Source organism: Thalassophryne amazonica, chromosome 8 (genome assembly GCF_902500255.1).
Source record: "Thalassophryne amazonica chromosome 8, fThaAma1.1, whole genome shotgun sequence".
Classification (NCBI taxonomy): Eukaryota; Metazoa; Chordata; class Actinopteri; order Batrachoidiformes; family Batrachoididae; genus Thalassophryne; species Thalassophryne amazonica.
In genome coordinates, this window is record NC_047110.1 from 13,516,419 (window position 1) to 13,532,183 (window position 15,765).

At 42.5% G+C, this 15,765-nt stretch overlaps 1 protein-coding gene across 1 annotated transcript in view; it reads right to left on the reverse strand.

Moving 5' to 3' along the window:
- The window catches only part of LOC117515269 (BTB/POZ domain-containing protein kctd15-like), a 139,414-nt gene that overhangs the window by 90,580 nt on the left and 33,069 nt on the right, over window positions 1-15,765 (reverse strand). Inside the window, exon 3 of the mRNA XM_034175754.1 lies at window positions 2,416-2,560. Within this exon, the coding sequence (XP_034031645.1) occupies window positions 2,416-2,560 (145 nt within the window). The remainder of the gene's footprint in view (window positions 1-2,415; window positions 2,561-15,765) is intronic.

The following is a 15,765-nucleotide window of genomic DNA, read 5'->3' on the forward strand; positions in this document are numbered from 1 at the left end:
CATACAGATCTTCTCCAAATCTTTAAGGTTTGGAGTTTCAGCTCCCTCCAAAGATTTTCTATTGGGTTCAGGTCTGGAGACTGGCCAGGCCACTCCAGGACCTTGAAATGCTTCTTACGGAGCCCCTCCTTAGTTGCCCTGGCTGTGTGTTTGGGGTCATTGTCATGCTGGAAGACCCAGCCATGACCCATCTTCAATGCTCTTACTGAAGGAAGGAGGTTGTTTGCCAAAATCTCGCAATACATGACCCCATCCATCCTCCCTTCAATATGGTGCAGTCATCCTGTCCCCTTTGCAGAAGAGCACCCCCAGAGTATGATGTTTCCACCCCCATGCTTCACGGTTGGGATGGTTTTCTTGGGGTTGTTCTCATCCTCTAAACATGGTAAGTGGAGTTGATTCCAAAAAGCTCTATTCTGGACTTATCAGACCATATGACCTTCTCCCATGCCTCCTCTGGATCATCCAGGTGGTCACTGGTGAACTTCAAATGGGCCTGGACATGTGCTGGCTTGAGCTGGGGGACATTGCTGCCCTGCAGGATTTATTTTAAACCATGACAGCATCATGTGTTACTAATGTAATCTTTGTGACTGTGGTCCCAGCTCTCTTCAGGTCATTGACCAGGTCCTCCTGTGTAGTTCTGAGCTTTCTCAGAATCATTCTTACCCCACAAAGTGAGATCTTCATGGAATCCAAGACCGAGGGAGATTGACAGTCATCTTGTGTTTCTTCCACTTTCTAATAAATAATCATAACAGTAGTTGTCTACTACCAAGCTGCTTGCCTGTTGTCCTGTAGTCCATCCCAGCCTTGTGCAGGTCTACAGTTTTGTCCCGGTGTCCTTAGACAGCTCTTTGGTCTTGGCTATGGTGGACAGGTTGGAGTGTGATTGATTGAGTGTGTGAACAGGTGTCTATTACATAGGTAACAAGCTCAAACAGGTGCAATTAATACAGGTAAAGAGTGCAGAATACGAGGGCTTCTTAAAGAAAAACTAACAGATCTGTGAGAGCCAGAATTCTTGCTGGTTGGTAGGGGATCAAATACTTATTTGTAGCAGGAACATACAATTAAATTCTTTAAAAAATCATACATTGTGATTTCCGGATTTATTTATTTATTTATTTTTTTATTTATTTTTTTTGCAAAATCACAGGGTGTTCAAATACTTATTTTCCTCACCGTACATCAACATCACCAAACACCTCTGTCCAGTGACCTCATGACTCCATAACCTCTTCTGAGGCATCTCTTTACCTAAAAGGCTGAAGACTCTGAGACATGAAGATAACTCCTGAGATAAGTGAATGTCGCTGACAGCTTCACTGCATAGCTGATAGCTGTTGAGTCAAGACACACATCAGTTTCACAAATATCACAGGATCATCTGCAAAGTCAGGGTCAGTAAACCTTTATTTGCTGATGAAGGCAATTTAAGACAGCCATCACCACAACCTTACCCAACACACAGTCCATGCAAACACTGAACAGTGTAGGAACCAGAACACACACCTGGCAGACTCTGTCACTACTGCTCCCAGTCCACACAACAGAGAGGGATTGTCATTCAAGAACGCAAAACACACCTTGGCTCCAGTCGCCAATGTGCCTTCTGGCAAACTGTAGATTAAATTTTGTGTCATCTTTTTCAGAAAATCTTTCTCTGTGTCACTCCACCATGAAGCTGTGACTGGCTGCGCAACAGACAAAAGTTGCACTGTGCACAATTTCTCCAGTCACTGCCACAAAGGACTGATTCAAAGACATCAGGACATATTCAGTGACTTGGAAATGCTCATGCATTCATCCTCTAACTTGAAAAGTGATTTTTTTTTTTTTTAAGAAAGTTATTTTGGCTTCTTCCTTTTTCATCTGAGGTCACCACAGTGGATCTGCTATGGCTCTGCATGTTGATTTGGCACATTTTACCCTGGATGCCCTTCCTGACACAGCTCCACACTCCACACTGAGAATGGGCACAGGTGGTCTTGAACTGGGAACCTTCTGCTTTTTAAGCAGCCCACACTGTTATTTTCTAGGCTCTGCAAATGGTGGTACTGTGTCTAAATGCTAGAATTTTCAAATGGTGAATGTAATATTACTGTTAAACTCCCTGAATGAAACTTAAAAGTCGACACTGCAGGTACATCCTGTTTGATTTTAACTCCACTGAGGCAAAATTGCAAAAGTTGTCACTGTCCAACCACTGACATCCAGCTTTTTACTGCAGCTCAGTAAGCCTCCAGCTTTGCAAATATTTTTCTCATTATAAGTGATGATAATACTGCAGCCGGCAGACGCTCACCTCGACCGGTTTGAGAGCATCATGAGGTTGGTTAACGTGGCACTACAGAGTCTTTGGAAGCTGGACCGCGCATGCAGCTTGTATGACTGAGTGGACGTCTCAGTTACCTTGAAGTCTTCAGGTAGAAGCAGTTTACACGTTCGCAGGAAGCTGAGGATGTAGCGGAAGATATCGCCATCTCTGTCGATGAAGTAATGCTGCTTCAAACTGTCCAAGACGATGGGCTCAGTGCCGTTAAAGAGACGACTGATTCTGCAGACCGAGAGAGAGAGAGAGAAAAAGTAGCTGAAAGTCTGTTAGCTGACTAGGTTTAAGGATATGATTTAGGTTTAAGGATATGATTCCTTCTTTATGTTCTCTAATGTCATATACCAACACAGAGCAGAGTAGCTACCTAAACTCTGTAAGTGAGATAGAGTATCTCGTCAATAGTTTTACATCCTCATTGAAGACAACTTTGGATGCTGTAGCTCCTCTGAAAAAGAGAGCTTTAAATCAGAAGTGCCTGACTCCGTGGTATAACTCACAAACTCGCAGCTTAAAGCAGATAACCCGTAAGTTGGAGAGGAAATGGCGTCTCACTAATTTAGAAGATCTTCACTTAGCCTGGAAAAAGAGTCTGTTGCTCTATAAAAAAAAGCCCTCCGTAAAGCTAGGACATCTTACTACTCATCACTAATTGAAGAAAATAAGAACAACCCCAGGTTTCTTTTCAGCACTGTAGCCAGGCTGACAAAGAGTCAGAGCTCTATTGAGCTGAGTATTCCTTTAACTTTAACTAGTAATGACTTCATGACTTTCTTTGCTAATAAAATTTTAACTATTAGAGAAAAAATTACTCATAACCATCCCAAAGACGTATCGTTATCTTTGGCTGCTTTCAGTGATGCCGGTATTTGGTTAGACTCTTTCTCTCAGATTGTTCTGTCTGAGTTATTTTCATTAGTTACTTCATCCAAACCATCAACATGTCTATTAGACCCCATTCCTACCAGGCTGCTCAAGGAAGCCCTACCATTATTTAATGCTTCGATCTTAAATATGATCAATTTATCTTTATTAGTTGGCTATGTACCACAGGCTTTTAAGGTGGCAGTAATTAAACCATTACTTAAAAAGCCATCACATGACCCAGCTATCTTAGCTAATTATAGGCCAATCTCCAACCTTCCTTTTCTCTCAAAAATTCTTGAAAGGGTAGTTGTAAAACAGCTAACTGATCATCTGCAGAGGAATGGTCTATTTGAAGAGTTTCAGTCAGGTTTTAGAATTCATCATAGTACAGAAACAGCATTAGTGAAGGTTACAAATGATCTTCTTATGGCCTCGGACAGTGGACTCATCTCTGTGCTTGTTCTGTTAGACCTCAGTGCTGCTTTTGATACTGTTGACCATAAAATTTTATTACAGAGATTAGAGCATGCCATAGGTATTAAAGGCACTACACTGCGGTGGTTTGAATCATATTTATCTAATAGATTACAATTTGTTCATGTAAATGGGGAATCTTCTTCACAGACTAAGGTTAATTATGGAGTTCCACAAGGTTCTGTGCTAGGACCAATTTTATTCACTTTATACATGCTTCCCTTAGGCAGTATTATTAGACGGCATTGCTTAAATTTTCATTGTTACGCAGATGATACCCAGCTTTATCTATCCATGAAGCCAGAGGACACACACCAATTAGCTAAACTGCAGGATTGTCTTACAGACATAAAGACGTGGATGACCTCTAATTTTCTGCTTTTAAACTCAGATAAAACTGAAGTTATTGTACTTGGCCCCACAAATCTTAGAAACATGGTGTCTAACCAGATCCTTACTCTGGATGGCATTACCCTGACCTCTAGTAATACTGTGAGAAATCTTGGAGTCATTTTTGATCAGGATATGTCATTCAAAGCGCATATTAAACAAATATGTAGGACTGCTTTTTTGCATTTACGCAATATCTCTAAAATTAGAAAGGTCTTGTCTCAGAGTGATGCTGAAAAACTAATTCATGCATTTATTTCCTCTAGGCTGGACTATTGTAATTCATTTTTATCAGGTTGTCCTAAAAGTTCCCTGAAAAGCCTTCAGTTAATTCAAAATGCTGCCGCTAGAGTACTAACAGGGACTAGAAGGAGAGAGCATATCTCACCCATATTGGCCTCTCTTCATTGGCTTCCTGTTAATTCTAGAATAGAATTTACAATTCTTCTTCTTACTTATAAGGTTTTGAATAATCAGGTCCCATCTTATCTTAGGGACCTCATAGTACCATATCACCCCAATAGAGCGCTTCGCTCTCAGACTGCAGGCTTACTTGTAGTTCCTAGGGTTTTTAAGAGTAGAATGGGAGGCAGAGTCTTCAGCTTTCAGGCTCCTCTCCTGTGGAACCAGCTCCCAATTCAGATCAGGGAGACAGACACCCTCTCTACTTTTAAGATTAGGCTTAAAACTTTCCTTTTTGCTAAAGCTTATAGTTAGGGCTGGATCAGGTGACCCTGAACCATCCCTTAGTTATGCTGCTATAGACTTAGACTGCTGGGGGGTTCCCATGATGCACTGAGTGTTTCTTTCTCTTTTTGCTCTGTATGCACCACTCTGCATTTAATCATTAGTGATTGATCTCTGCTCCCCTCCACAGCATGTCTTTTTCCTGGTTCTCTCCCTCAGCCCCAACCAGTCCCAGCAGAAGACTGCCCCTCCCTGAGCCTGGTTCTGCTGGAGGTTTCTTCCTGTTAAAAGGGAGTTTTTCCTTCCCACTGTCGCCAAGTGCTTGCTCACAGGGGGTCGTTTTGACTGTTGGGGTTTTTACGTAATTATTGTATGGCTTTTGCCTTACAATATAAAGCGCCTTGGGGCAACTGTTTGTTGTGATTTGGCGCTATATAAATAAAATTGATTGAAATTGATTGATTGTATATATTGCACAACGAAAGCAGACGTTCCCATAAGTGGTCAAATCCAATGATATCACGTAGGGTTCATATGGGACTGCGGTGCCCTATTGTTTCACCTGGAGGAAGTAGGGTGAGTTTTTGAAGTCGTGGGAACTTTTTATTGTAGTTCCTGTGTTGATGTGAAGTCCAGTGGTGGAACTTAGAGCACCAAACAGCTCTGGTCCTGGCTGCAGCACTGCTGCCTTCAACAGTGAGACACAGGCTTTAGTGAGTAACCAGACTCACTTAGAAACACTTTCAGCCTGTTGGGTTTTATGGGTCTTTGTGGTTACAACCACCAAGAATTCATCTTGCAGACTGCAGCAGGAACATTCCTGTAAGACACGGAGCAGATCCTCGCTTCCAGGTTTGTGTTTTCACTCCTTCAGGATGTTCTGTGCATTTGATTCACTGAGTTACAAACTACATTGGGTGAAATTCTTCTGGTGTGCAGTGTGTAGTGTACAGTGTAGGTCCACCACCGGTTCTGCTGCACACAACATGCAGAGTGTGCAGCACTGGTTTGGTTCACTGTCCAGTTATACACAATGACATTTTCAGTGGAGGTTTCATGTGCAAGGTGTATTTGAAGATGATAAAACTCCGTCTTTGGACTGACTCAGTGACTGCAAAGAAAGAGCTGCTGACAGCTGAGAAACACGGCAAACTGGGATCCTTCCTGCATGCACACGGAAAACCAACAGACCAATAATGAGCTTGCCCAGTGTCTGGGCTGGTATCGCTTGACCTAAACCAGCTTTATTCACCAGTTAATACAGTCCTTGTTGACTTTGATGTGGGAGGTGAGACCTGTGTGCCTGAACTTTCATAACACATCAGGAAGACCAAAAGTGATGCAGAACTGAAGATACTGAGTCCCACTGCACTGCAAGGTGCATATGAAGACTAGATGTGCAGGTTTGAAAGAAACAAAAACAACTGACTAATATGAGTGTGCTGAGGACATTGGTTTTTTTTTTTGTGATCAAATTTTTTATTTTATTTTACAAAAAAATGTAGATGTTGTAACAAAACATGTTACAAAAATAGTTCACGAAAAATATATTCATACCTGTTGATAGCTATTAATTATCTAATAGGCTGCCTCACCCTCATTCACCATATATATATATATATACGAGGTCTATTAGAAAAGTATCCGACCTTATTATTTTTTTCAAAAACCATATGGATTTGAATCACGTGTGATTACATCAGACATGCTTGAACCCTCGTGGGCATGCAAGAGTTTTTTCACGCCTGTCGGTTACGTCATTCGCCTGTGGGCAGTCTTTGAGTGAGGAGTGGGCCACCCTCTCGTCGATTTTTTCATTGTTTAGGAATGGCTCCGAGACTGCTGCTTTGTTTGATCAAATTTTTTTCAGAACTGTAAGGCACAACTGAGTGGACACCATTCGATAAATTCAGCTGGTTTTCGGTAAAAATTTTAACGGCTGATGAGAGATTTTGGTCTGGTAGTGTTGCCGTAAGGACGGCCCACGGCGCCTGACGGCGATCTGCGCTTCGAGGTGGCAGCGTCTCGCCGTTTCAAGTTGAAAACTTCCACATTTCAGGCTCTGTTGACCCAGTAAGTTGTCAGAGAACAGAGAACTTTCAGAAGAAGTCGGCATGAGGAGTTTATTCGGACATTCCATTGTTAACGGACATTTTGTAATGAAAGAACGTGCGGGCAGAGTCGCATGTCGGGCCAGACCTGACCGCGGGGGGGGTCGCGACAGGAAAAACACCTCCGTTGGAAACCTTAACGGGCAAGTTGGAACATGCCCAAGCTGTTAAACAATTTCTCAGTTACTCACTTGTTGAAAGCCATCAAAAGCCGCCTGAATTTTACAAATGGTTTTCAACACGGAGGTGTTTTTCCTGTCGCGGCGCACACAGATTTGCCGAGTCGTCACGGAAACGACTCGGCGAATTTGCGCGCACGTCTTTCATTACAAAATGTCCTTAAACAGTGGAATGTCCACATAAAGTCCTCATGCCGGCCTCTTCTGAACCTTCTCTGTTCTCTCATGACGTCCTGGGTGAATTAAGCCTTAAATTAGGATGTTTTCAGATCGAAACAGGCCGACGACGGCGCCTGGAAGTGCTGCACGATGTCCCGCTGCGTGGGAAGTCCTTACACTGACAGAAACACCCCATAATCTATCATCAGCCGTTAAACTTTTCACCGAAAACCAGCTTAATTTCTCGAATAGTGTCCACTCGGATATTCCTCACAGGTCCAGAAAAAATTTTGATAAAGCAACGCGCGCCGTCTCGAGCAGCGTGTGAAACAAAGGAATTCAGCCGAGAGGGCGGGACGACTCAAGGCCTGCCCACAGGGAAATGACGTCACCGACGCGTGAAAAAACTCATGCATGCGCACGAGGGTTCAAGCATGATTGGTGTAATCACACGTCATTCAAATCCATACACACATATATACACACTCAACAAAGTCTGCCCACAATAAAAGGCCACTCTGAAAGGTGCAGTTTTGTTTTATTGGGGGGGGGATACCAGTCAGTATCTGGTGTGACCACCATTTGCCTCATGCAGTACAACACATCTCCTTCGCATAGAGTTGATCAGGTTGTCAGTTGTGGCCTGTGGAATGTTGGTCCACTCCTCTTCAATGGCTGTGCGAAGTTGCTGGATATTGGCAGGAACTGGTACACGCTGTCGTATACGCCGGTCCAGAGCATCCCAAACATACTCATACAAGAACTGAGACATTTTCAGCTTCCAAGAATTGTGTACAGATCCTTGCAACATGGGGCCGTGCATTATCCTGCTGCAACATGAGGTGATGTTCTTGGATGTATGGCACAACAATGGGCCTCAGGATCTCGTCACAGTATCTCTGTGCATTCAAAATGCCATCAATAAAATGCACCTGTGTTCTTCGTCCATAACAGACGCCTGCCCATACCATAACCCCACCGCCACCATGGGCCACTCGATCCACAACATTGACATCAGAAAACTGCTCACCCACACGACGCCACACACGCTGTCTGCCATCTGCCCTGAACAGTGTGAACCGGGATTCATCCGTGAAGAGAACACCTCTCCAACGTGCCAAACGCCAGCGAATGTGAGCATTTGCCCACTCAAGTCGGTTACGACGACAAACTGGAGTCAGGTCGAGACCCCGATGAGGACGACGAGCATGCAGATGAACTTCCCTGAGATGGTTTCTGACAGTTTGTGCAGAAATTCTTTGGTTATGCAAACTGATTTTTTTCAGCAGCTGTCTGAGTGGCTGGTCTCAGACGATCTTGGAGGTGAACATGCTGGATGTGGAGGTCCTGGGCTGGTGTGGTTACACGTGGTCTGCGGTTGTGAAGCTGGTTGGATGTACTGCCAAATTCTCTGAAACGCCTTTGGAGACGGCTTATGGTAGAGAAATTAACATTCAATACACGAGGAACAGCTCTGGTTGACATTCCTACTGTCAGCATGCCAATTGCACGCTCCCTCAAATCTTGCGACATCTGTGGCATTGTGCTGTGTGATAAAACTGCACCTTTCAGAGTGGCCTTTTATTGTGGGCAGTCTAAGGCACACCTGTGCACTAATCATGGTGTCTAATCAGCATCTTGATATGGCACACCTGTGAGGTGGGATGGATTATCTCAGCAAAGGAGAAGTGCTCACTATCACAGATTTAGACTGGTCTGTGAACAATATTTGAGGGAAATGGTGATATTGTGTATGTGGAAAAAGTTTTAGATCTTTGAGTTCATCTCATACAAAATGGGAGCAAAACCAAAAGTGTTGCGTTTATATTTTTGTAGAGTGTATATATGCCAGTTTAATGTTTAACGCTTTAAGTGGTTACTGGGATGATCAGCTGTAATTACTTGTGTTCCCACACGAGGGCGAAGCTACTGAATACTGTGTTAAAAATATAGCAGAAGAAGAAGAAACAGCCAGATGTGTAATGCTAGCAGCTGCAGGTTTGGTGATTAAAACGGCCGCAGTTTTTCTCTTTTCTGCAAATATATGTACAGACACTTGCCCAGTTCCGGATCACTGCTGTAGTATTTGCGCTGTTGTTTCTTACAATCAGCACAAATAAGCTAATACTTGGTACCAATGGAAAAACTAATGTTTTGTCTACAAACGACCACAAGCTCGACCGGATCCAGCCGTCCTTGTGATCAGCAGAGGAATCAAAACATCCCGGTCTCCGTGGTGTGCGCGCTTTTTCTCACTCACTCGTTCCTGCAAGTTTTAAACTGACGATCTCTAAAACGTAGGAAAGGTGAGTTAGCCATTTTGTGTTTTTGGTTCTAGAGTGGGAAAATACTTACTTGGGTAAAAAATGTCAGTGTGTTATGTCTTGCTGTTTAATTGCTGCGTGCATTTATCTCCAACGCGAAAATTTGCCAGTTGTGGATGACTGAAGCAGCAGCCTCGTGTCTGTAGTCATGTGGACTTTGGGGGTCATCTTAAAATCACGAATGGGCATGAATGTGGGGGCTTTACTTTTTAATTCAAGAGAAATCTCACCTCCACACTTCATTTTTTGTTCGTAAAAATGTATAACGGCGCCTTTCGAAACTAAGTAAATTCTCATTTAATAAGTATAATTTATATCATTTTGTGTTCAAAACACATTCTCGGGCACAGTGTGTATCATTCTGCATTAGAAGGGCTCCAGCCAGATGCCAGGAATGCCCCCAAAGTGACACAGAGTGTCGTGATCCGGAACCGGCAAAAGTGATCCATTTCTGGCGAATGTTTGTACCACACATAATGTGGCTTCACACTTTAAGTAGAAGCGCTACTCCACCCAGACTTTTTCAGCTAAATAACATCCAAATACTCAATACAACAATTCGGGGTTTTCACGTATCCCATAATCCCTTGCATGCCAGAGAGTCGCTGCAGTCAAAACAACATAGAGAATCCACACGATGACAACTGTAAATGAATATTATGCTACAAAAATGTCATTTTTTTATGCTTTTCATCACGTTAATAAGACACTGCTGCATGATACCCTGAAAACTTGCTAAAACAATTAGAACAAAAAATCCATGTCTGCTACGTTTAATCTGCATGGAATTTAATAAGCGCAAACCGAATTTCAGACATATTATATATATTAGTCTGGAACAAAAAGGACAAACAGTGTTGTAAAGAACAATAATCAAGACATTAAAGAGCAAACTTCACTTTCCCCCCGAACGACATGATCAGGAAGCGAGCGGAGCACACAGCAGTTCCCATTGAAAATAACGGAGAGACAGCCTGTGATTCTTGCATGTTTACATAAAACAAACGCAATAACAACGTCTAGAAACTCAGAGAATACGAGGTCTGTTAGAAAAGTATCCGACCTTTTTATTTTTTGCAAAAACCATATGGATTTGAGTCACATGTGATTGCATTAGCCAAGCTTGAACCTTTGTGCGCATGCGTGAGTTTTTTCACGCCTGTCGGTTGCGTCATTTGCCTGTGAGCAGGCTTTGTGTGAGCAGTGGTCCACCCCTCTCGTCGGATTTTTATTGCGAATATCTGAATGATTTGGAGCTTTGCTGCATCAAATTTTTCCAGAAACTGTGAGAGACCTCCAGTTGGTAACCATTCGGAAAATTCAGATGGCTTTCAGGGACGATTTTATGGGGATTACACAGATTAAGGAGTGCTCCAGCCGGTTTAAAGACCGCCCACAGCATCTGAGAGCGCGACGCACTCCGAGCGCCGATCGACAGGCTGACACCCCGCTGAAACAACCAGATCGTTTCCAACGTGAAGGCTTTGTTGATCCGGGACTTCGTCTGACTTCCACAAAAATGGCAGAAGACGTGGACATCAAGACTTTTTCGGCACATTCCACTGTTACAGGAGTTTTTTTCATGGAAAGAGAAGTGGAGGGATGCGCCACGGAGCCGCGAATGGCGCGGGACAAAAGCACCTCCGTGTTGGTCTCACAGGACGGCTTTCAGATGGCTTTCAGATGGCTTTCGGTGGCTTTTCACTCGTGTGACTATCCGAGAAATTGTGAATGAGCTGGACATGCCAGGACATGTCCTGTGAGGCTTCATCACGGCGTTGCTTTGCGTCATGCGGCTCCACTGCGATGCGCAGAATTCCTCCGCTTCTCTTTCCATGACAAAAACTCCTGTAACAGTGGAATGTGCCGTTCATTTCCACACTGGACGCTGTGTTGATCCGGGACGTCTTCTGACTTCCACAGGAATTGCGGAAGACGTGGACATCTGCACTTTTTCGGCACATTGAGACAGACGTGCGGAGGAATTCTGCGCAACACGGTGGAGCCGCATGGCGCAAAGCAATGCCGTGATGACCTCGTATATTCACAAGAGTTTTAGGCACAATATAAAAATTGTTTTATGTTGCGATGTTAACTGTGTTGTCCGTGTGCAGTGGTTAAAGTGAAGCGTGATCAGAGCATATCAATGCAGTTCTCAGTGTTACTGAGATCTCGCAGCGCGGCGACCTCTCCGAGGTTTTGTGGGATTTGAAACCTGAAAAGCCTCAATACACAATTAAAGGACATTCAGTTGCATTATGGCTCTGTATAGCGGGACTTTAAAAAAGGTGATCCGGAACACGGCAGCCGTCTGTACTTATGTATCCATATACATTTCTACATGCTTTACTTTTTCTTGTTCCCCCTTTTTAATATTATTATATATACGTAAATATTGTAGGAGTAGGGTACAATTAGTTATACCTAACAGCTAACGTTAGCTTATCTAGCCGGCCTTAGCAATGTTCACCGTAGCTTACAAAACAGTTGGTTCCTTTGTGTTTGATAACAATCTTCTCCTGTGATGTCTTATCCTTCTTATGTCTTATTACTTATTATATTATATATACCTTTTTCTTAAGCTGCTTGGGTGGGTAGGGAGAGTTCCCATGGGATAAAAAAGCTTTTTAACCTACCATCCCTGGTTCTCAAGACCAGGCACCTAAGTGGCTGTACTCTACTCTTTTCTACTCTCCTATTTTACGCTTCCTTTTTAGATATTTAGATACTGGCATAGTTCCACCTTAGAATTGGAATATAATATATAAGATATACCTTACTGAATTTTCATATGCTTATACACAGATATACAGAAATAAACTACTAACAAAATAATTGTAATAATTAATAATTACAATAAATAATTTAATAATAAGATAATTAAATAAAACTAATTTCAAAATAGATAAATAAAAATAAATCATAAGATAAAAAAAATCTACATAAGGAAATAAAAACAATAATAGAAAAAAAAAGATAAAAACACACATATGATGAGTAAATGAAAGAAAACAATGATAAATGGTCATTGGACTGCATTTATATAGCGCTTTTCCATCTGCATCAAACGCTCCAAGCTCTTTACAATAATGCCTCACATTCACCCCGATGTCAGGGTGCTGCAATACAAGGCGCTCACTACACAACGGGAGCAATAGGGGATTAAAGACCTTGGCCAAGGGCCCTTGGTGAATTATTCCAGTCAGCCGGGGATTTGAACCGAGGATCTTCTGGTCTCAAGCCCAACACCGTAACCACTAGACCATCACCTCCTGTTGTTGTTGTTGTTGTCCATTTGGCTGCTCCCGTATTGTTCGGGGTTGCCACAGCAGACACAACCAGATCCGCATCTGTATTTGGCACGGGTTTTATGCCGGATGTCCTTCCTGACGCAACTCCAGGTTTACCTGGAGAAACACACACAGCCGCTGGTGTTCCAAAGAGGTCTCCCATCCAAATACTAAATAGATCCTGCACTGCTTAGCTTCTGAGATCTGACGGGATCAGGCTGATACAGAGCAGACCGGCTGTGTTTATGTATATGTATTATAAAATGAAAACAAAAATCATAACCCCAAATATAACCCACCCACTCCCCGGATCCACAACTCCAAACCCCAGTCACATGTTACACCTGAAGCTCACAGAGGGTAGTAGAAGTGAATTTCAAGCATGTATTGCTGACTCTTTGGCTCCGTGAACTCTTGCTATCAACAACTCCAAATAAGCAATGTCCAAGTATGTCCAAACCCACGCTCAGAAAGAAAGTGAGTGTGGAGGTTTCTAACGTGTGGCAAGTCATTTTTTTCACAGCCATAAGACCAGCCAACAGTGCTCTTCTCTTGTCCAACCCAGCGAGCAGCTCAATCTGATCTTAAACACCTTAGAAAGGTTAATGGCAACCATCTTCCACAATTCGGCCACATGGATACACTCCCAGAACATATGAAAAAAAAAAACTGCCCGTCACTTTAGAAATACAGAGAGTACATGTTGGATCATTAATGACCTTCATCAAGTGAAGCTTCTTAGGAGTTAAATATACCCTGTGTATATCAATCAATCAATTTTTTTTTATATAGCGCCAAATCACAACAAACAGTTGCCCCAAGGCGCCTTATATTGTAAGGCAAGGCCATACAATAATTATGTAAAACCCCAACGGTCAAAACGACCCCCTGTCAGCAAGCGCTTGGCTACAGTGGGAAGGAAAAACTCCCTTTTAACAGGAAGAAACCTCCAGCAGAACCAGGCTCAGGGAGGGGCAGTCTTCTGCTGGGACTGGTTGGGGCTGAGGGAGAGAACCAGGAAAAAGACATGCTGTGGAGGGGAGCAGAGATCAATCACTAATGATTAAATGCAGAGTGGTGCATACAGAGCAAAAGAGAAAGAAACAGTGCATCGTGGGAACCCCCCAGCAGTCTACGTCTATAGCAGCATAACTAAGGGATGGTTCAGGGTCACCTGATCCAGCCCTAACTATAAGCTTTAGCAAAAAGGAAAGTTTTAAGCCTAATCTTAAAAGTAGAGAGGGTGTCTGTCTCCCTGATCTGAATTGGGAGCTGGTTCCACAGGAGAGGAGCCTGAAAGCTGAAGGCTCTGCCTCCCATTCTACTCTTACAAACCCTAGGAACTACAAGTAAGCCTGCAGTCTGAGAGCGAAGCGCTCTATTGGGGTGATATGGTACTACGAGGTCCCTAAGATAAGATGGGACCTGATTATTCAAAACCTTATAAGTAAGAAGAAGAATTTTAAATTCTATTCTAGAGTTAACAGGAAGCCAATGAAGAGAGGCCAATATGGGTGAGATATGCTCTCTCCTTCTAGTCCCCGTTAGTACTCTAGCTGCAGCATTTGAATTAACTGAAGGCTTTTCAGGGAACCTTTAGGACAACCTGATAATAATGAATTACAATAGTCCAGCCTAGAGGAAATAAATGCATGAATTAGTTTTTCAGCATCACTCTGAGACAAGACCTTTCTAATTTTAGAGATATTGCGTAAATGCAAAAAAGCAGTCCTACATATTTGATTAATATGCGCTTTGAATGACATATCCTGATCAAAAATGACTCCAAGATTTCTCACAGTATTACTAGAGGTCAGGGTAATGCCATCCAGAGTAAGGATCTGATTAGACACCATGTTTCTAAGATTTGTGGGGCCAAGTACAATAACTTCAGTTTTATCTGAGTTTAAAAGCAGGAAATTAGAGGTCATCCATGTCTTTATGTCTGTAAGACAATCCTGCAGTTTAGCTAATTGGTGTGTGTCCTCTGGCTTCATGGATAGATAAAGCTGGGTATCATCTGCGTAACAATGAAAATTTAAACAATACTGTCTAATAATACTGCCTAAGGGAAGCATGTATAAAGTGAATAAAATTGGTCCTAGCACAGAACCTTGTGGAACTCCATAATTAACTTTAGTCTGTGAAGAGGATTCCCCATTTACATGAACAAATTGTAATCTATTAGACAAATATGATTCAAACCACCGCAGCGCAGTGCCTTTAATACCTATGGCATGTTCTAATCTCTGTAATAAAATTTTATGGTCAACAGTATCAAAAGCAGCACTGAGGTCTAACAGAACAAGCACAGAGATGAGTCCACTGTCCGAGGCCATAAGAAGATCATTTGTAACCTTCACTAATGCTGTTTCTGTACTATGATTAATTCTAAAACCTGACTGAAACTCTTCAAATAGACCATTCCTCTGCAGATGATCAGTTAGCTGTTTTACAACTACCCTCTCAAGAATTTTTGAGAGAAAAGGAAGGTTGGAGATTGGCCTATAATTAGCTAAGATAGCTGGGTCAAGTGATGGCTTTTTAAGTAATGGTTTAATTACTGCCACCTTAAAAGCCTGTGGTACATAGCCAACTAACAAAGATAGATTGATCATATTTAAGATCGAAGCATTAAATAATGGTAGGGCTTCCTTGAGCAGCCTGGTAGGAATGGGGTCTAATAAACATGTTGATGGTTTGGATGAAGTAACTAATGAAAATAACTCAGACAGAACAATCGGAGAGAAAGAGTCTAACCAAATACCGGCATCACTGAAAGCAGCCAAAGATAACGATACATCTTTGGGATGGTTATGAGTAATTTTTTCTCTAATAGTTAAAATTTTGTTAGCAAAGAAAGTCATGAAGTCATTACCAGTTAAAGTTAATGGAATACTCAGCTCAATAGAGCTCTGACTCTTTGTCAGCCTGGCTACAGTGCTGAAA